General features: G+C 41.3%; 1 protein-coding gene across 1 annotated transcript in view; it reads right to left on the bottom strand.

Moving 5' to 3' along the window:
- col18a1a (collagen type XVIII alpha 1 chain a) overlaps nt 1-20978 on the bottom strand; it is a 92216-nt gene extending 71238 nt beyond the window's left edge. The window contains exons 1-2 of the mRNA XM_085765330.1: nt 20694-20978; nt 20513-20586 (exon numbers count right to left, since the gene is read on the bottom strand). Coding sequence (XP_085621456.1) covers nt 20513-20586; nt 20694-20704 — 85 coding nt within the window. The 5' untranslated portion in view covers nt 20705-20978. The remainder of the gene's footprint in view (nt 1-20512; nt 20587-20693) is intronic.
- Between the last annotated feature and the right edge of the window lie 936 nt (nt 20979-21914).

Here is a 21914-nt window from a genome sequence, read left to right as displayed (position 1 = left end):
CAAAGAATTTCAAAGGGAACTGTTCTCTTAGTTCAGCAGATCCTGTCTAGAGAGCGAGTGGTGGAGGAAGAGCTGGGATAAAAACAAAAAAGGAAATGCTGTGGCTTTGCATCTCCATAATCCACTATAAGCAAAGCAACTGTTTGCAGATGAAAGGCTTTTGTGCTGAACATGACAATACAAGCATGCAAAGGAAGTGGTAACACAGCCCAAGAAAACTGCTGACTCAGAAAGCAGGATGATATCCCATGTCACAAAAACCATGGCCAGCAGCTCCGGAGCAACGAGCTGCTGCACTAAACATACAAATGTAAGGAGGTTGAAATGAACCACCAAAGCACTGTGAGGCTGCATAATGAATAATGATCAGTCAGCTGTGTAACCTTGATTTCAAATCACAGTGTCACCTTATCTTAGATATTTGGGAACACACCTGCTGAACCAAGGCAGCAGACCTCCCCCTGCTTTTCTTCCTCTGGCTTGTGTTTCATTCTGTCAGCTAATACAGTCGTTTACATTCCCATTCAGTTACATTAGGACTCATCTCCCTTAATCAGACACCATTCAGGCCGGTAGACAAAACAAAGTCACCAACAAGAGAGCATTGTGAGCTTTAGACTTCCTGCTCAAAGAGGAAAACTAGAGTCCATTCTAAATGGTTGTGCATTAACAGTGTAGTTTAGAACAACATACGTAGGTGTGAGGGTGGGGTTCTCCTCATATTTTCTTTATGTGTTTCTGTAAAGTCTGGGGATCCACATGAGTTTTTTTACTTATTTTTTTATTTTTTTAAGTGTTAGCTACAAGTTTAATTCTTCCCTGCCAGGAAGTGTTGCACTCACACTCGCCCGCTCTCGCTCCAACCTTCAATTGGTTGCCAGGTACGCCTATCCACCTTTTTCCGAACGTCAAAAACGTAAGCCGATTTCGGTAGTCGCGGTAAATAAAATGCATGGATATTTTTTTAAAACGCATGGATCATCACACCAGCTTTTAACAATGGATGTCACACAAATTCACATCTGTGTTAAAAGCCAGCGTAAATAGATCCATGCGTTTACCGCAACTATGACAACAACTGAAACCATGGAAACGTAAATGTACAATTCCATCGGAAGTGCGAAACCGGCTTCCGGTTTTGACCATAGGTGATGTTCGGAAAAAGGTGGATAGGGAGCAGCTAGTAGCTAAAGCTAAGCTAACGCTAACCGTATTTAACGAGCAGCAGCTCTGGTGTTGACAGTGGACTGGAATCATTTGAGATAATTTAATGCTGATGTTGCCAACGTAACCAGATGTAAATATGTCTGTATGTATTTTGGACCCATCAAAATTCATAAAACAATTAGTTTTAAAATACTTTTAATACTAATTATTCTGCACCCCTCTAGACGTTCTGTGGATGTATTATTTTTGAAAAATGAATGGTTTTGATGAAAAAGTTGTAGGACATTACGCAGTTTCTGCATAATGTGTGTGTAAAATATAAGGAACATTTTGCTGTTTTTCATTGTACCATGTCTCTTAGTCCTGTTTACTATTTTATCACTATGCATATCCAGTTAGATGAAGCCAAGACACTCGGTTATATTATTACCTAATACTGCAGGGATCATCTGTGTAGATGAAGTCTGTCTATCTCTTTTCCCTGCAACCAACTGAAAAATCAAAACTTCAATGGTGAGACGAAGCAAACTGACTGACTGTTATGTGAAAAATTGCTGGAATGGCCCTTTAATGGTATGTGTGTCCACTGAGTTAAAGTGAGTGTGGCTAATGGGTCTGAGTATGTCACACTGTAAAGATTTCACACAAAGGAAGGGCAGTGTTGTTTGGATGGTTTCTTCCTTTTTTAAAGAAAGACAGAAAGAATAAAGCATCGGGGACGGGGACTGAGACACGGAGCTCCTCTGACCAACAAAGCTCTTTCTGCAATGTCCATCTTTTCAATCTTCACTCGCAACCCCAAACAGCCCCCCACCTCCGACTCAAAAGCTCAAAGTGAAAACATTCCTTGTTAAATTATCCCATTAGAACAAAAGAGCCTCTCTACAAAAAAGGGACAAAAGAGGAAGAAAAAGCATTCCAATCATGTTGGTTCAGGCTTTGCAATACCAAAATGCTGCATGTGAAAGGGGAACGGCAGGCAGGCGCACCAAAAGTATCGCCCCGAGGCTCTGGTTTTGTGTGGTCAGTGTGAGAGGGTGGGGACTTCTACCACCTACAGCCTCCTGGAGACGGGACAGTCTGACTCACTTCAATTATCAGACAGGAAAAAAAAAAAGATTCCTTTGACATCAATGTCAATCTATGAAACAGTGTTACAGTTATTCAGCCAGTCAACCACATCTCATAATGTCTATTTGGTTGTAAAAGCATGAAATGTGAGGTGATTTTAAAAAAAAAAGTGTGACCCTGAGTCATAAGATGAGAATATCAGATAGCAACATTAGTCACTGCAAACGGGGGAGTCACAGAATCGTATCCGTAACTGGTAAAGCATGCCTAAATGATTTCTAAGGGATTTGGGAGTGGGAAAAGATGGAGGTGTTTTTAAACCATATGTGATTTACTTCACATCCGTACTTTCATGAAGCATCAGGAAAAATATATTTGACAGTGTAGGAGGAGGGAGAGGCAGATAGAGCGATCCTCCAAACATACAGTATATTACAGCAACTGGATCACTGTGGGTCTGGATCATTTAAACAGACCTGCGGGGATTTACTTGGTCATTACCCTGCATTAGTCATGTCACTCAATGGCAACAGATGGCTGCAGAAAAGTTTCTTCTCTGCATGTAAAGAAGGGGAGACATACATGTCATTTTCAAGCTTCCTAAATAGTGAGCATATAGAGAAGAGAACTTAATAAAATACTGGAGCTCATTTTCTGCTCTTCTTGTTTGTGTTGACTGTCAGATCTAATGCATATCACAGAGGTAATTTCATATAGTGTGGACAGTGCAAGACTTGCAGCGGATTCCTAACTCAAGGGTAATTCAAGGCAATTCAAGGTACAGTTTCCTTTTCTTTTTTCTTTTACATAGCTGGAGGGTAAAATGTTTTTAACTTGCTTCAACCAACCAGGGTCAGTCACATGTCTTCAATCCCACTCACTTTTTGTCTTTACTTTTTTCATTTAAGACCATATGGAAGGCCGGTTTTGACAAGTGGTGAAGCTGGCTGCAGCCCAGACCCAGACCTGGTGACATGACCCACTAAACATCCTTGGTTGTACTGTTCAGGGTTTGCAGTGAGAATATAAAATAAGATGACTTCACTGAAGTTCATTTCCACCTGTCCAATTATGGCGTAGATGTATCATGGGAGGAAAAAAAAGAGGAACAGTCTGACTAAATCTTAAGAGTTTGGGGTATATTTTAATATGTTCCAAAAATCCTCAAAACTATATAAATTTTATACCCAACTCTACTTTTGAAATGGACATTTTTAACCTTAAAAAACAAGCCTCAAGCCACAAAATGCACAGTTAAACTTGTAAAAACTACACTAAACAAACCAAACACCAAAGACTTACAAGGCCACTGAGACAAAAACAGGAAGGAGTCTTAAAAGATTGTGTCATTTAGAGTAGACAATGCTGCCACACACCTTTTAAAGTGTGGGTGGGGCGTACATGTCTGGCCATCTGAATACCTGCTCTCTTTACTTGTCCCCTTTTCTGTCCTTTGCAAGTTAACTTTTATGACCTGGTTCTAGGAGAAAATGCACGGTTCCAGGGGTGTGGAGGACACTTAAACGTCCACGGCCTGTGCTTGTTAGACGAAAGACAAAAACGGAAAGGCCTCCATCCTTTCATCCCCCCAGACATCAAAGATTTGACACAACTGAGTAGGCGAAGCTCAGCCCACGACTACAACATTCTGCTGCTCTCACACACGACAATGTGTTGTCCAGCAGCTGTGGGCCAGCAGCGCAGCCAGAAGAAGTACAATGTGTTTGTTAGGACGGCCTCGCCTGTACTCTCCCTTTAAAAAAGCACACAGTTGCCTTTAAGTAAGTGGCAATATTTGTAACTGAATTATACTGTTTTTCTACTTTTTCTTTATTCTATTTGTAATTATCATGGCATTTGGTGAAGATATCCATGGTGCCTTGAATCCAAATGCCTTTGAAGACTCACAAATATTTTACATCACCAAGGTTCTCAGTTTATTGTGGAAGTTCATTATGTCCGAATGTAGTATTTAGTTTTCCTTTTTTTTTCTTTTCCAAGACAAGAAGTTGTTTCTCATACTTTGTTAACAGTTTCGGCGTGTTCTTCCGCCTTCGAGAAGAACACGCAGAGACTGTTATCAAGGTATGAGAAACAACTTCTTGTCTTGGAAAAAAAAAAAAAGGAAAACTAAGGTTCTCAGTTGTTTTTACAAGTTCAAAACTACTACGTTTTCATCTTATGCATCATTTACACATTTGCTATTTTTTGGCCTTTCTCATGTCCGGAGATTCAGAGATCTTTGGAAATGCTGCTGACCCCGTTCTGGTTTTAAATCTCTGGGGTTGTGTTGCAGTTGAAAGGGCAAAAAAGCCAAGATCTTTGGAAAAGATGATTGTTTTTTACCAAAACAAACTCAGCATCTTCTGGCAGACTTCCCCTACAATACAACAGACATCCGAGCTGACCTGTGATCACTTTTCCCTGGCTTTTTCTGTCAGAATTTTCATTTCTGCAATACTTTGGTTTCTGACAAAGTACGTGCCACATTAAAGCCCCAGTATGTAACTTATTTGGCTTTTTATGAGCAAAAATCAAATATTGCTTTCATAAATACGTATTTCACTGAAACGGAATCACACCTGCATACAAATGAAAGCTTTCTCGTACCTTAGAATGAGTTGTTACAAGTCGTTACAAATACATAAGTGGGCAACGCACGTTGAGTGGCAGTGTGACCGTAGGTAACCATAGAAACTCACCGGAGCTGTCGGCTCGGGGAGAAAGTTTTCCAGGTAGCGCCTGTTAAAACTGTCACCACTGTGTAGTGTGAGGAAGGACGGAGGCACCGATGTTGCATTCATGTGCAGTCAGGCAGACGGCCGTCGGCAAACCAACCGGATGTCTTTTACTCGACGAGAGAAAGACGGTAAAACGCTTGTATTGTTTTGCCTCGTGCTGGCGGACAACTTGTTTACATAGACGCTTGTTTATCCTGTTACATGCAGCGTCTGTTGTCTGTCTGACGTCTGCCCGATTTCACGTGAACGCAACATTAAGAATACGTTCTGATATGCAACCGCACCACTAGATGGGGGTAAATCCTACACATTATACCAGAGCATCATTGTTCCTAAGTATGGTTGGAGACACTTGGAGAGTCTTGTTTTATGACTGACACATAATAGCAAAATGTTTAGAAGACATGAGTCAGGCATAATGACAGTATGATGAGACACGTCACCACACCTCATACAATTGGAACACCCACCTCTCCACTGGCTTTTTACCTTAGTTGCATTCATTTTTTTTTTTTTATTCAGACCACGTTGTTTGGTGTTGGCCCAAAAAAGGTGTCATGTCTACTTTACTTTGGTGCCATATTATGTCCAACAGTGACCCAAAAGGCGTTAGCAACAGCAACATTGAAATGCTGTCTGTCTGTGCAGCCTAGATCTAACCTAAGTCACTGAAATCATGTTGCAAGAAGAAAACAAGTCAGACTGGGCGCTTTGAAGAGAGGGAGAACACAGACAAGATCCCAGAGTTCAGTTGCATGGTGGGAGACGTTAAGTAAGGATACATGGCTATTGTCTTTTCTGAGGCATTCCCCACGAGCTGTGACTATTCACCAAGGAGACTTCACTGTGTCTGTGTCTGTGTCTGTGTGTGAGATGGGGAGCAGAGACAAAATGCAGTCAAGACTCAGGGATGGAGTGAGGGAGGGGAGCGTTTCATTGTGGGTGACAGAAATCCTTAACCCAACACTCACTAAAGCTTTAACGCCATGGCATTTCTGGCAGCAGAGGAAGGTGAACTCCAGTTGGGCGGAGGAGGAGGAGGTGGCGAGTGTGTGTGTTATGTGTGTGTGTGTGTGTGGCCTCGTTTTCTTCTCTCTGACAAACAATGCCGCATTCAACAGGAGAAATAAATACAACAAATGTAACAAAAGTACACCGCAGCGGCTACAAATTGTTACAGGAAGGACACTGAAGCAATGATTTCACCGATTCCCACCGATGCTTTGTGAGGCAGTTGAATCTCTTCTCTCTGTTTCAGTTTGTATGTGCTGACTGAGTGCTGGATGAGAATTGCCCTAAAAATGACAACAGACATGCATGAAAAACACATTTCTGGCTTTCCCTTTCAAAATAAAAGTTCTGGAAACTATCATTAATGGCTTGTCAGTGGATCAACCTTCATGTTTGGGTTTTTAATTTGGAAGGAAATCACACAGCTCCCAAGTTTGAACTGAAACAACAATTTAAGCTTTTAATTTGCAGATGCGGTGGGTCCGATGTCTCGGCTGGGCCGCCTTAACCTGTAAAAGGTAAAGAGGCGCAGACTTTTCTGCCTCCTCGACTTAATAAGGCAGCCAGTCTTACAACTATGCCACTTCTGAGCCCAGATCAGACCTATTAGGTAACGCTAGCAGTAACCCAATAGCGCTGCTCGGCCGTACGGGGCTGAGCATGGTCGGAATGTGTCCAAATACCTGAGCGTTGGCAGAAGGGGGAAAAGGCTACATGGAAGGTAAAGAGCAGGAAGTGGATGCAAATACACACCTAATGTGAGCCAATACATCCTTGAAAGCTTTTTTTTTTCTCTTCTTGACACAGTTCAAACACTATTAACAATACGCTGAAGCTGCTCAGCACCTCCAGATCCACCTTCACCCCCGTCCTGTGAAAAATCGTCTGCCACCAGCACGGCTTTCCACTGAGTTTATCAAGGAGTAGTTTGTTGCCAGTGTACTTTTCACCCCTTTGTGAATTTCCAGTGATGTATTGAAGTCTTGGAAAGCAGCCAACCTCTTAAAACAAGACCCCCCCCCCCGACCCTCCCACCTCCCATTACCAGTCTCACAGACACACCTCAGTAGCCCACTGTTTTTTGTCCTGGCCTGAGTCAGTCGAGAGCCTGAGGCAGAGACTTGGGTTTTAGGGGGTGGTGCATTGAGAGGTTTGACTTGCCCTGGGGGTGAGAATACTGTGCTGCTGTACATGAAAAACTCATCCATCAATGCAGAGTTGCAACAGAGCACTCCTCATTATATACTGTAACTTTACAGTAAGTGCTGCAACATGGTGCATCCATGGCTGAGACTGAGTTTATTGCTCAATTGATCAACTCTGATTGGTCTTTACAATGAACCATAGAGTACATTTTCAGGTCTTGTTAGTGAAATGGCATTTACACACATTAAATCTAATGAGTGTGAAAAAAAACATGAATTACAATACTGGTAAACTATATAAGCACACATCAAATGACATCATCTCGCTGTTGGAGGGAAACTTTGATTGCAAACCACAAACTGCAAAGCACTTCAACAGCTCAACATATACAGAAGCCTTTTAGTGGCTTTTTTTTTAAAAGCTGTGAACAAGTTGAAGCCTGTAAAATGACTGAGGTGGGACTTGCCCCTCCAAACTGATGCTGCAGCAATTCCTGCTGCTCCTTACGGTGGACCCTCGACCTAATCTGATCTAGGGTCAATCCACTATCAGGTGTCAGAGATAAATCATGCAAGCAACATTTTTTGCCACATTCCTGGCTCGTGAGGTTTAACAAGCAATAATGACAAAGAAAAAACAACAATGTCTGACAAGTCTGACTTATTAACTTCCAAGGTTTGAACTTCATTGATCTTTTAGCCCTAATAAGCAGTAACAAGCTTATTACATGGCTTTACCCTGTCAGGCTGGACCTTGAAAGATGGTAATTGTGGATCAAGATTGTGTTTTAAAAAGGTTGTGATATGGTTCTTTGAGAGGATTTCCTCATGAACTGTCAGATGCCTTCAGTGAAATAAAACAGATTCTTTTCTGACTGCCTGTACCGAATACCTGAAAGTCTCGATCATCTGACAGTGAACTCGCAAGGGCATGCCAGATTTAAGCAACTAAAACAACAGTCTTAATGGATGACACAAAGTCAAGACAGCTTTTCTAAGACCGGTCTGAATTGTAATAAACGATGGGAGCAGCATGTGATTTTTCTTCTCTACGCAAGTGGAAAGAAAAAAACAGTGCACACAGTTGAACCAGAAACTGCTGCCAGAAGATAAAGGACTGAACAACATTAGTCTAAACCACAGACCATTGGGTTCACACACTGTGTGCCTGAGGTCTCTAATCTGCCCACTTGACCCATTTCCACAGCTTCATAGCCCATTTTGCTCAAACAGCAAACCACCAAGAACACACCAGTGAAGGAGTGGTTCTGTGCAGGGAGCTTTAGATTGTAGTAGAAGCAATAACATTCTTATAGTCCGACACTGGTTAGCCATTTCTTCAATTGGTTTACAAGCTTCTCTTTGGTTATAATGACTGGCTATACCTGAGGTTTATTATTTAAAAGAAGTATTCAGCAGAGCCAATAAAAAAATATGATTCGCATCAACTATTAAACCTCAATATAAAATCAAAGAAAACAGGGAGAGTCTCCCCAGGTAATTGTGAGGCCTTACTCACTCACTCCTTAATGTTTGTCTGAATAAATGCCCCCAAGTGTAATGTACACCCTGAAACTCGCACTGGGAAATGAGTTCACACAAAATTGGCACATCATAACATCCTTTTGCATCACAGTAGATACCATAATCAGATGCGTTAGCAAAGCCTTATTTTGAAGCAGCTGCAGAAAGTGCTGAGTTTGGATCGTATGCATCAATTACCTGCTACAAACAGGACTGTCTCCTTTCAGCCAAATGAAAGTGAGGGATTCTTATTCTTTGACAGTATACAGTATCTCCCTTTGACTGGTCCATGCTGTGGTGTCTGTTTCCCAGTTTTAAGAACTATGATAAAACTCCCCAAAATATAAAAAAAGAAACAGACATAGGAAATGAAATCTTTTGGCCCAAAAAACTGTCGCCATCGAACTTATTGCGAAGGAACTCAAAGAACTTGAGAGCTCTAAAAACTTGCTGATGCTTGCTGGCTCTAGGAGTCAAAAGGTACATTATGGTCACATTCCAAGACATGCTCATATCTAATAAAATAGAGGCCCACCTCTTTGGAGTGTAGACTGTCCACTGACAAATTTCCCAGGCTATCAGCATTCTTTAGATTCTCCTGCCAGTCACACGGGGCAATTTATTGACTGACCATCTAACAACCTTGATGCAGTGTTTCAACACAGATACGCTCTTGCATTGAAACGCGTTAGAAATCACATCATCGAAGTTATGTTGCAGTAACCATTAAGCTGTTCAATAACACAGACACTTGTGGGTTAACCTATTAAGGAATAAAGACATGGACTAAAACAACAAACATCTTAGAAGGTAGTCTGTCCTATCAGTTACAAATTGTAAAGTCTGTGTCTTGGCAATGATTGTACCAGCAGTTGTCGCTGAAATAAAGGGAAAGCAGTGCTGCTTAGAGGCTGAATTTCTCAGGCACCAAGAGTCTACTGTACTGTACTGTAAATGTTTGGGCTGATAAAAGTTATTGGTTTGTCAAAATGTAAACAAAGCTATTCATTTGGTATTATTAGCACATTCAGGAAATACATTAAACATCCAGTGCTTTTAAAAACTACATTTGGCAGTTCCTGGTGCAGACAGATGCTGATATCTCTATGGTGCATACTGAACAATGTATATGATCAATCTAAGTTTCTGTAGACTACAGCATGTTATGGCAACTGTGTGTTGCCGACGAGTTTAAAACTGAAATGAGAAGTAATCTCTGGGTAACTGTCTGTAATTCAAACCTCCTCTAATTTTCCCCCTTTTCATCACTCTAAGAAAGCAACCTTTTCCTGCTGCAAACACCGATGTCCTCTACTTACGGCATGTTAAAGACAGTGTTTTGACAAAATTGTCAGATTCTACCATTAAAACTTAAAACGCTTTGAAAACCTTTGAAACTTGCCTTAGAAAGCAAACTTTCCTAAGACCTTCAAAGATTCCATTTTTTCTTCTGGGGATGGGAAGTAAATGCAAAGAAGAAGCTTTGAAGATGCGATATTTATACTATATTATGCCATTTCAACTCTTTCGTTCATCTGTTTTTTTAAAGGTCCATCGTGTCCTCATGTTCACCTTGAGTGCACAGATTCTACCTGCCCACACTGGCCTGAGATGAAGCAGCTAAAATGCTGGCAAAGGTGCAAATACATATACATATTCTCTTAACATTCATAAGCCAAGAATGGATTTCTATCCATTAATGATGTTGTTGCTGAATGCATAATTAAAATGACATCCACCGGTGAAGAGGCGGGCTTCATGTGGAAAGAATGTATAGGAAGAGCTCATTTTTTGCGCCAACTATAGTTTGCGTAAGGGGCAGATTGTTGAATCAGTCTGTTGTCCAGTCTCTTTGTCCTTTTGCAGCTTCTTTGAACCCACTAGGCCTCACTCAAGTGTTGAGTTTCAGCATTGCAAAGCACTTCAAGAACATGTCAATGCAGATCAACACTTTGACAGTAAATCCTACCATGAAAGGGGGAGTACAACACTTCTTTTTTGTCACAAAGCTTCCTCTTTGCACTAAGGGGGGATATCACAGACCCAAACCCTTGACATCAGCAGACTGATGATGTCAAACGAATGAGATAAAAGTAAGGTATGTGTGATCACCCACTTGTCTACCCTGAACTGGACAATTTAATATGGAAATGTATTTTGAGTGGCCAAAATAAATCACGGTTTGTTCAATTTCGATTGGTGCTCAAAATTGTCACCATATTTGACAGAGGTCCACAACTGAGAATCTTCATTCAGCTCTTTTAGTTCCTTTAGTAGCCAGTTACCCGGCAACTGACCAATAATCACATATAATTCACATATTTTGACTACAGAAGTGAACTGTGACCTTTCCCTCAGATGACTCCCTTGAGGGAGACCAAAAGTCTCATCCTCTACCAGGGGTGTTGATTGGGGCACAAACCTTTAGCTTATGTGGCACAACACTTCCAAATACCTCACACCAAATAACGTTGGGGCGGCTTATGCTTCACTTTCAACTGACACTTTAATCCCCTGTAATGAATGAAAGACAATAGCTGAAGGGGAATGACGTTATAGCGTATGGGGATATCAGAGGCCTGAAAGATACAGTAGATGAAGAGCAGTAACTGGGACAAAGAGGGCTTTCATCGGCCAGACAATATCAGGGCCCTCAATTAGTCCAGGCCAGACTAGGGTCCAGGGTGCTAGCGGTCATTGTTTCCCTCGATGTGTTCTTTAGCAGAAAAAAAGCCCACAGGTCATGGTCTTCCTCCGTTTCAGCTTAAGCCTAGCAAAGGCATGTTACAATCCACGTGATGGGGCTTTGGTGAGCTGCTGCGCCAACCTGATATGAAACAAATGAACTTAGTGAACCAGCTGAAAAATATTCTGACTCCACAATCACAGAGTATGGCCTATAAAGTCTGTCTAAGGGAGAAAAGTCGTACCTGAGACTATATCAGGTCTCTTGTCGAAACTAAACTTATTCTGCCAGTTCCGCAGACCAACAACTGCAAACATTTAGTTTCTAAGTGTAGAACAGAAACACAAATGACACATAAAATATAAATATAAAGTCCAGGAATGTCTTCTAAAATACAGCTTCCTCTTCTGATCTGATACATAAATGAATGAACCACAAAGAAATCTATAGTAATAGACTGGAAAATGCCGCTGAAACACCTTCTGCATAGACAATTGGCTACTTTAGAGACAAAACAGTATGCGCCCCAATGACAGAAGAAATCAGTCCCCTACAGCTTAGGGCAGCCTGGACAGACACCGACATCTTTAATCATTTTGCGGTCTCTTGCACTCGTACCTCTTCTTCTGACTGACTTTAATGTGGGCAGACACATTCAGTGCAGGAGACCCAAGGTTAAAAAGACTTTACACAGCCAAGTCTATTAACGGGTCCAAATAATAACGTTATAAAGTGGAGTTGTGAAACCCCAGGGTTCTGCTGAACATGGCAGTAACTGTATTTGAAGAGGACGTCTAAGCCAGTGGAGTGGCCAATGAGGAAGGGAGACTGGCTGCAGACTTTTCCAGCTCATTTCCCTGACTGTTAATGCCACTGTCTCAGTAGATGAACAGCCCTGCAAATCTTTCACTGGACCTCTAAATATTTAACGTCCCCATGGTTGGGCCTATGTTCCTCCTTTCTAGACCTTTCAATGGATGGCACTGTGCCACCTGGCCCATAACAACCACTGACTGAATAGAGGGCACCCTTTATTGTCTGCATGCTCATGATTCACACAACAATTAGCAGCTTCCAAGTTATGAGCAACCGAAGCGTTCGCTTTGTAAAGATCCAAGCTCAGCACATGATACAACAAGAGCCTAAGTCTTCTGTCTCACTACAATATCAAGGAATAGTTTGACTCTGACTGCCAGTGATCTTTGTGATAGGTGTCCTTATTCAAAAAGTCGGAACCTACATGTTTTGGGATTGTGTAACAGTAAAAACTCTCTGGGCCCACGTCACTCAAACACTGTCAGATCTGTGTCCCATTTTGCTCGGCCCTTTGGCTTTTTAGTTTCAACCCAAATGTTATACTACCATATACACAGAAACCAATCATTCTTGCTGCCTCAACGGCTGCAAAAAAGACTATTCTTAAAAGTTGGTTTGAACCAAGTATTGTAATGAATAAAGTCTGGGTTGTATTGTTTTACGATATTTGTCTGTTGGAAAACTACAGCCAAAGTTAATGATGCAAAACTTGAGACATTATCTATTTGGTCTCATGCTATTGCCTATATTCCCAGGCTATTCTAATATATGTTCGATTTAAATTATTGTTTGGAGGTGTATATTTGTTCAGAATTATGTTTTTCTTTTTGTTGGCATTTGTTTGGGTGACCTTTACTTAATCGCATATACTTTGTTGGTCAATGACAAATGGATATAGCCTAGCTGAATATTCATTTTTTTGTTTAGGGTGGAGTGTTGTTTTGCTTGTTTGTTTTTTTTGTGTAATTTTATTTTTCTTTTTTTCTTTAACGCATTTATTTATTTTTGTTTTTTGTTTGTCCATTATTTCTTTTCTTTCTTTCAAGGCAAAATAAAAAAGGAATAGTTTGAAGGAGATGATGGGATGTCTCTACTAAGATCCTCTTCACAATAGTTTGGTGTTGTGAGGCACTTAAGTTCTGATGCAGTAAAAACACTGGGAGATGCGATAGGCAACAACAGGAACCCCTGTTCCTTTCTTCACCTCTTTCTCTACATTTTTTTTATTTTACTACCAACATTACATCCAATAGAGAGTGCACCTGGAAGGTTCAGCTCTCAGTAACTGACAGGTACAGTGAAGACAGTCCATGTCATCGAATCCCTTACCTCGCCCAAAGTCCTACTTCCCGCAAGACCATACGAGAGCAGAGGACTGAGGTACAGGACTCAGCAAATCCCTCTTTTGTCACAGGAGCTCAAGGCTTGATGGTAATCTCCCCGTCCCATGGGATTCTCCTCAGTTCACACCCCCATGGTGTGAGATTTGTTAGGGGGTAAAAAAAAAAGAAAAAGAGAGAAGTGCCTACAGACATGGCAGCTCTTGAAGGACGGGTGAATGAGTGGAATTCAAGGATGCCTTGAAAAGCAGCCTGCACATCATGAGAGTCAATCGAAAGATAAGAAGACATGGAGAGCAAAAAGAGGAATATAACGGCAAGTGAGGTTTGGAAACGCACAATGACATTCCCGAGAGGGGCCTCATGAAATGCTGAATGGTCTATTCATTCATTTAAAAAAAAAAAACCGCATTGGGTGGTAGCTGGGGCTTGTATTAACAGTGTTCACATCTGACACTTCAAATATGCTTACTCTCTCAGGTATGAATCTGAAAGGTACCGACAATAATGTCAGGGGATCGCAGCACAACTAGAGACACGGAGCAGTCTGCTCGGTCTTTGTCACTCCGAACCAGACCTGGTGCATGGAGATTGAAAAGCTGATGGTATAGATTTCTAAGGACAAGAGAATGTAAATGGGTGGAGGTGGAGGTGGAGCTGGAGGTGGAGGTTGGGGGGGGGGGGGTCTCTAGTTTCATGCTTCCCTGTGTTCAGCAGGCTGTTGGTAAGGACAAGTGAACACTCCCTAAAGCTGGAGACTGGGACAAAGTGCCAGGTAGATGGATCCGGTTTCCTTTGCTTACAGCCGAATACGGCTTTGTGGTGGAAAAATCTGCACCTGGTGGCCATGGAAACTGGTGCTCACCCAGGCGACAGCCCACGGTGCTGACAAACTGACCACAAAGAGTAACAGTAGAATGTTATGGTTTCTAAAGAGGCGAAACAACTTTCACCAGACGAGTCTGGGTGGTCAACATAGACTTTTTTTTGTTGTTGTTGTCATTCTTTTTTGGTTAATTACAGCACATACATTGCAACTGTTATCACCTGTCACAGATTTCATCATGAGGTCTGGTGCATGAAGAAGTTCAGTACCTTACTTCTGTAAAGTCAATGGAAGCAAATGAAGCTCTCAGCACAACTCTCTGGTGTATTATGTTGCCACAGAGTGCATCTGCATGTATAAAGCATTGAGAATTTACTTTATCCATGTTGAGGATTGATATTTTTGACATAAATACAATTTAAAATGTGCATTTCCAGATGGATGGGGCGTGCTGGTAATGCATAAGCACGTCAATCCTCCTCAATGCTTAGATCTTTAAAGCAAAACCTGCATATACTGCAGAGTCCTGTTATTTGCAGAGTAAGGCTTCACACCTTCAACTAACTCTTACCTGGATTACGGCTGGGAAAGACAAGCAAGTAAGTGAGGGTTTGACCGCAAACAGGAAAGAGGTGCTGAGAGGTAAGAGGGCACTCAGTGTGCCATTAGTGCTGGAGATAGTTGGGTGTACAGAGCAAGTGGCCCTACAAATCCTCTTCTCTTGGAACATAAGCAGTAATTACGATGTCCCTCTGTATTTTGCTCCTGTCAACCCGCCATTTTGACATCAGGGACATCATGAGAGAACAGCCGAGCGCACCTGAAACATTGAGTGGTGGGAGCACATAAAAATACGGATAACAGCTGTCAGCAACATTCAAAAGGATGCTCTGTCCGGAAAAGATGATGGGGATCGCAGATACAAAACATACACAGAGTAAAGCTCTTATCTGTCAGACATGGACATACTGACAAACCTACCTCAATAATCAATACCAGGTTTCTATGTCATGTCACTCTACTGACATGTGGTCATTTTTGCTCAAACAGCTTTCATCCTATTCATACTGTCCATCTGTCAAAGTGAAGATAAAGCATGTTAAGTTGATAAGTCTACCATTGAGCCATTAATGCTTTTCTTCAGTTTATTCAGGTGTCTGCCAGATAGAGGTTGTTCTAGGACTCCGGCCAAATCCACCTCCTCCCTTCTGCACCACATAATGAAACAACCACGACCTGAGTAAGTGTGGGATCAAAGGGATGTAGCCCTTTGTCTAGGTGACATTTATACACACAGGCAGCAGGTAACTGGTTTAGGTTCTGTCACAGGTCATAGAGGTCATTGTTACATAAACGTGTGTCTGGGATGTGTGTAAAACTATTTTCTGTATGCGTGTGTGTAGAAGCGTTTTCTTCAAAATAAACTTTAAAAGCATGATTATAAAAATGGTTTAAATGTCACTGAGGTTTAAAATAGAGCTGCAGCGATTAATCAATTAAACAAACAATATTATATCTATCTAATTCTTAAATTAATCATCAACTATTTTGATAATATAATTGGTTTGGATAGTTGTTTTTAAGAAAAAAAGTCCAAATTCTCTGATTTCAGCTTCTTAAATGTAATATTTTGAGTTTCTTTGTTCCTTTATGACAATAAACTGAATATGGACAAAACAAGAGATTTAAGGACATCATCTTGTAGTTTGGGAAACACTGATTGATCATTTTCAACATTTTTTAGCATTAAATCGACCAAACAACAAATGGATTAAAGGACAATTCCGGTCGAATTCAACACGGGGGTGTATTTTCATATCATTTTAGGTCTAAAAGAATGAATCTGAAGATTTTCAGTTTAATCGCTCCTGTTTTGCGGTTGTTGCGTCTGTCCGCGCATCGCCACGGCAGCAATGAATGGGAGTGGATGTAAGTTCCGCTGTTTAGGCTGTTTCCAGCCCTCAAAGCCGCAATTTTTTTCCACAGACAGCGTCAGATGGCTACTCAAACATGCACCGAGAAGTTTATTTACTTCAAGCAAGTCGACATGTTTGTAAAAGTCGATCTAATTCAAAGTCTCCCGGAGTCTCGCGCGAGCCCGAAGTTGCAGTGCTGGTGTATTCAGGCGCAGTCGGAGCTACCGCTTGTGTCATAAACACAGGAATATCAACTCTTTACTTGCTTGAAGTGTACATTTTTTTCCACAGACAGCGTCAGGTGGCTAATCAAACATGCGCCGAGAAGTTTTTTTTTACTTGAAGCAAGTCAAGAGTTGATATTCCTGTGTTTATGACACAACGGTAGCTTTTCCCACTGCTCCTGAACACACCGCGCACGGCAACTGGGTCTCGCGCGAGACTCCGGGAGACTTTGAATTAGATCTAGTTTTACAAACATGTCGGCTTGCTTGAAGTAAATAAACTTCTCGGTGCATGTTTGAGTAGCCATCTGACTCTGTCTGTGGAAAAAAATTGCGGCTTTGAGGGCTGGAAACAGCCTAAACAGCGGAACTTACATCCACTCCCATTCATTGCTGCCGTGGCGATGCGCGGACATACGCAGCTACCGCAAAACAGGAGCGATTAAACTGAAAATCTTCAGATTCATTCTTTTAGACCTAAAATGATATGAAAATACACCCCCGTGTTGAATTCGACCGGAATTGTCCTTTAATCGTTTAAATAATCAACACATTAATCAATATAAACATAAAATAATCGTTAGTTGCAGCCCTAGTTTAAAAATACAAAATATTCACCCAGCAAAGAGAAAGTGTAAAAAAATTATATTTAAAACAAAGCACCAGTCACACTGACTATCAGGTTTCTCATGTACATGCACTCTAATTCAAACAGCGTGTCTGGTGACACAGAGGTAATTCTAAAACTGGGCCATATTTTCAGACGTCCAGGACAGATATACAACCCTTCAGATACACTACGAGCTCCAGATGGGCTGAATTAAGTCATCAAAGCAGGATGTGACCACCACGGTTTTCTTATAAAAACACATCTACATTAACGTAAACGACACCAAGTGTAGATTTCCTTTTCAGCCTCTTTAGCAAGTGTGTTTCTCATTTAAATCCACTTTGCAGCCCAGGTCTGAATCCCTTTGCTTGAAAGAACTTTCTGAGAACTGTTGTGACTGTCTTCACGAGGCGATATGCTACCTTGAATGTTTCCAAAGTGTCTTCTAAAAGCATGTTTAGACCTTTACTGAAGTATCTGAAACTTCCGACTGATTTTATCAGCAGTTAACTTCCATCTGACTTGTGTTTTAGTGATTGACAGCAGCTACAGTGGCACGTGTATCTGCATGAATGCATCAAGGGGCAGTTCCTTGTGTAAAATCCAGAAAAAGAGAAGCCAGAGAGGGATATCCAGACATCCACTTGACATTTTGACCCCCACCCACGACCCCACACTAACATGAGATTGCACTGAAAGTCGCACAAACAAGGCTCCACAGTCAAAAGATATAAACCATGTTCCTTCAGGGGTTTAATGGCCTTTCTTGATGGTGGCTGAACTTTCAAACTTTGATATGGGAACCTCCAAAGATGTCCATCATGAAAAAATAGGTTTACAAACTAGGAAATCCAGGGATTACCCATCACAAGGTTCACTGAGTCAACAGAATCTCTGCACAGTCGCTCCATTTATTTCATTTAAGAGTTACAATGATCCTAACAGAGGCACCGGTCCAATGGCTGTTCACCACAGAGAAACAGACTTTTATTGTTGAAGCGGTGGACTTTCACAGATTAGTGTACATTAAGTCTGGAGTTAATGACAAATGTGTTTTTTTAGGGGATCAGCATTCCTTCATGTCCTCCACTCACAACCTGGGTTTCTAATTTTGCAAATGACACAATGTGAAGATGTCCTATGTACCTATGTGCTGTAGACAGATGTCATTGCACATTGTATAATGAGTAATAAAATACGCTTTATAAGAATTATGTGTGCAAAGTTTGTTATGTAAATCCACCTGATGGATTGTCCATATCTTCTACCAAAATATGTATTTTTTTGGCTCTATGTATTATGGCTAAAGTTTAACACAAAAATTCACTTAACTAAAAAGGCAATTAATACTTTGGCACTACTTTATATAAAACTTAACAAGTGATTACTATTGAAAACCACAGTGTGATCACAAAACTTAAAACCAGATCTACAATTTAAAGAACAAGAAGCCAGGGGAGGGGGGGCGGTAAATATTTTAAAGTGACAGTAAAAAGCATAGTTTGTCAAGGACTGATAAAGAGCCAAACTAATTCTTGCAGCAACATGCAACTGCGTAAAAAAAAAAAAAAGCAAGAAAGTTCAGATTTTTCAGGACACATCTGTATGGAAGCAGATGTTTTCCTGCAAATTCTGCAGTGATACAGTGTCTGACATGTCAACAGATGTTTGTAAAAGGGCCGTCTACTCCAGACTATTCCATCACAGATAACTACAACACGAGCATTATCGAAACTTAGACAAACTCACAGGAGCCATTTCAGTCAAAAAAGGTGACTGACAATCTTTATTAAAAAAAAAGAGAAAAGAAATCCATAATAAATATAGTCTATGTATATATTTTTTGTACAGGCGGGGTAATCATTACCTTGCACTGTGTGTGAGCCTATTCCATTTACCACTTTGGTTTTCCTGTTCCTCTGGCCAACATGTCCCTGTTCTGAAAAAGGAGAAAACCTCAAACCAGCTGTGATTTTTTAATGTGGCATCTAATTCAGCCACTAAATGGCACGGTGGGGTGTCCCCTTACAGCCGTTCCCCTCCCCCAACCTCGTCCTGCTCCCTTCAGGCAAAAACCATGCTGGGTGCATGTCAAAGATCACACGACAATAGGGATTCCTGACCCAGCCAGGGACTGGGAATGAATCAGACCTAATTCAACCATGTCGCAGGCGACCAAAGGCAAGCGGTCTTGAGACAGAGTGGCAGGCCTTTTCAGCCCGGACACACACAGACAGGACAGCATTCCTGTGGAAATGTCATGTCGTTTAAGAGCAACTTCCAAATATTTTTACCCCTTCAGGCAATATTTGATCCAACTTGTTTTAATACTGGGATGTGATGTGTTAGTTACAAAAGACAAGACAATAAGTCCATCAAAGCTCCCAAAATGCTGCATCATCTCTCTGTTGGTGATCATGGATGATCAAATATTAATTGACATCCTCTCAGTTTCCTCTCCCTATCGTCTGACAGCTACACAGTTCCCCAACTGTACGTTTACTAAATTAAATGTCGGTGAGGTTCAGAGATAAATTATTCAGCAAGAGAAGAGAGTTCTTTCATTGAGCGGCTCCTATGGGCTTTCAAAATTGTGTGACAAAGAAATGCTTCTTTGTTTTTGCCTCTTGTCCAGAACAAAAATCACTGACACTGTAACATCTGGAAGGATACCAGTTAGCAGCTGGACTTGAGTCATTCAGGTTAACAGGTCAGTACTCAGGAGGGAGAGGAAGCCTGTTTCAAAGGTGAGGTGCAGCCATGTTTCTGAACACTGCAGACTTTGGACTTTTAGAAAAAAGCTGTAGACGGTCTCAAAATCACTTTGTCCCTCTGGGAATTGACACACCGCCATGCTCTGTCACTGAATCATAACCATGTGTCATTGCAGCTTTTAGCAGCCATGCTACTTGCTCAGTTAAGTGGCACATAAAAGCTTGTGAAAGAGTCTTAAGGAGGAAAGAACAAGAAGTGAACCTAAGCCAAAGAAAAGACCGGTGAGCAGACATCATCCTCAAAGCTCAGCAGGAATTAACCATCAGATGTGAAGCTGCAACATTCTGCACTCTAGGTTTTTCAAAAGATATTGCGTTCTAACTTCTATTGTATAAAAAAAACAATCTGAACCCCTTATTCATGTATTTAGTAATAAAAAAAAAAAATCAAACTGGTCAGCTGCTACCATGACTCCTCTGTTCCCACAGACTGGTGCCAAACTGGGCAGCAGGCCCCCAGAAAGCAAATCGACCCACTGAGTTGTAACAGTGAACAATCCATCACCGACTGTTAGCAATGCAACACCAAGTTGCACTGTCACACACCGTAGCCCAGCTGAAGACCGTTATGCACGTTATGCACGTTACAAATGTGACCACAGTTAAGTGGACTATGCTATAAAGTCCCATCACGGTCATGACTCAGTGTGTTCGCCCTTACCTGGCCACTGCGCTGCCGCTGGGCTGACGAGAATAAGGACGCAGCAGACAAGGCGCTCCAGCCACGAAGAACACCTGCAGAGGTAGCAGCAACAAGTCACACTCACAACCTCATCGCTTCAGTATAACAGCTAAAAAAAAAAAAAGTTTCAACAAAATTGAAGAAGAAGAAAAAAAAGTACCTCATCTTCATTTCTTCTTTCCCTGCTGTGGAACGGTAAACCTACATGGACTGGACGGTGGTAAGGGGCTGGAGAAATGTGCTCAGCTCTCTTGGTCCAGCACCGCTGCTGCTGCTGCTGCTGCTGCTGAACAGCTGATGGAGACGCAGCGCTCTGCTCTGCTCAGAGGGAGAGAGGTGACCTGCACCGGCTCACAGCGGCGGCTTCCGCCAGGTCCTAAAGGCAACATGTTCAACAGCGTTTCAACCTCGAAGCACTTTTTTTTTTTTTTTTTTTTTTTACTTTCTTGGACACGTGTCATCAGGGGTGCTGCAGATCCGATGTCAGGATTTTTTTTTTTGGGGGGGGGGGCATAAATAGATCCATAAATCACAACTCTGTAGATGTTTGCCATATCATTCAAAAAGTACTGCACTGCAAGGATTCTGGGGTGATATTAAAAAGGAAATCGATACTATCCTGGATATAGATGTTACTCTAGAACCAATGTTATTTTTGCTGGGAGCTATACCCAAAGATATATACAATGCAGACCAACGATATGCACTGAGGATTCTCTTACTGGTAGCAAAGAAAATGATTACAGTGAACTGGAAAGAGGTAAAACCACCAACTATAGGTCAATGGACCCAGAGACTGAAAAATGTATGATGGAGCGAATGACAGCTACTCTCCAGCTCACAATGGACACTTTCATGCAAAGATGGACTTGTATTTCAAGATACCTGGGTGTATAATAATGGGAATATGCGACGGAGTAATTTTGGGAGCTCCTCTTTGGAGAATCAGCTCAGCTACTATCTATAGATATCTGCTTTCCTACCTATTAATGTCAGGGTTGTTACTAATGTTTATATCATGACTATGTAATATTTCTCATTTACATTACCTTTCATTCTCTTGTACAGTCTAACATGCATTTTCAAAGTCATATGTCAGGACATGTTTTGTAAAATGTTTAAAATGTCTAAATAAAAAGTTCAAAAAAAAAAAAAAAAAAAAGTACTGCACAGGGAATCATTTATTGTGCTCACCTTTCTTCTTTAATTGTCCTATTTTATTTTTATTCTAATGTTTATTTTGCAGGGACGATACATACAACATTGCCACAAAGAATGAAAAATGCGATGCATACAAGACGTCTAGCTTCAGCAGTCTTTGTCCCTGGTCAGGCTAAAGAAGGATAAAAGATACTGAATACAATAAGTGCAATAATACATA

Source organism: Trachurus japonicus, chromosome 21 (genome assembly GCF_045865225.1).
Source record: "Trachurus japonicus isolate A0001 chromosome 21, Traja_1.0".
NCBI lineage: Eukaryota > Metazoa > Chordata > Actinopteri > Carangiformes > Carangidae > Trachurus > Trachurus japonicus.
The sequence above is the reverse complement of the archived record's forward strand: the minus strand, read 5'-3'. Positions and strand labels throughout refer to the sequence as shown.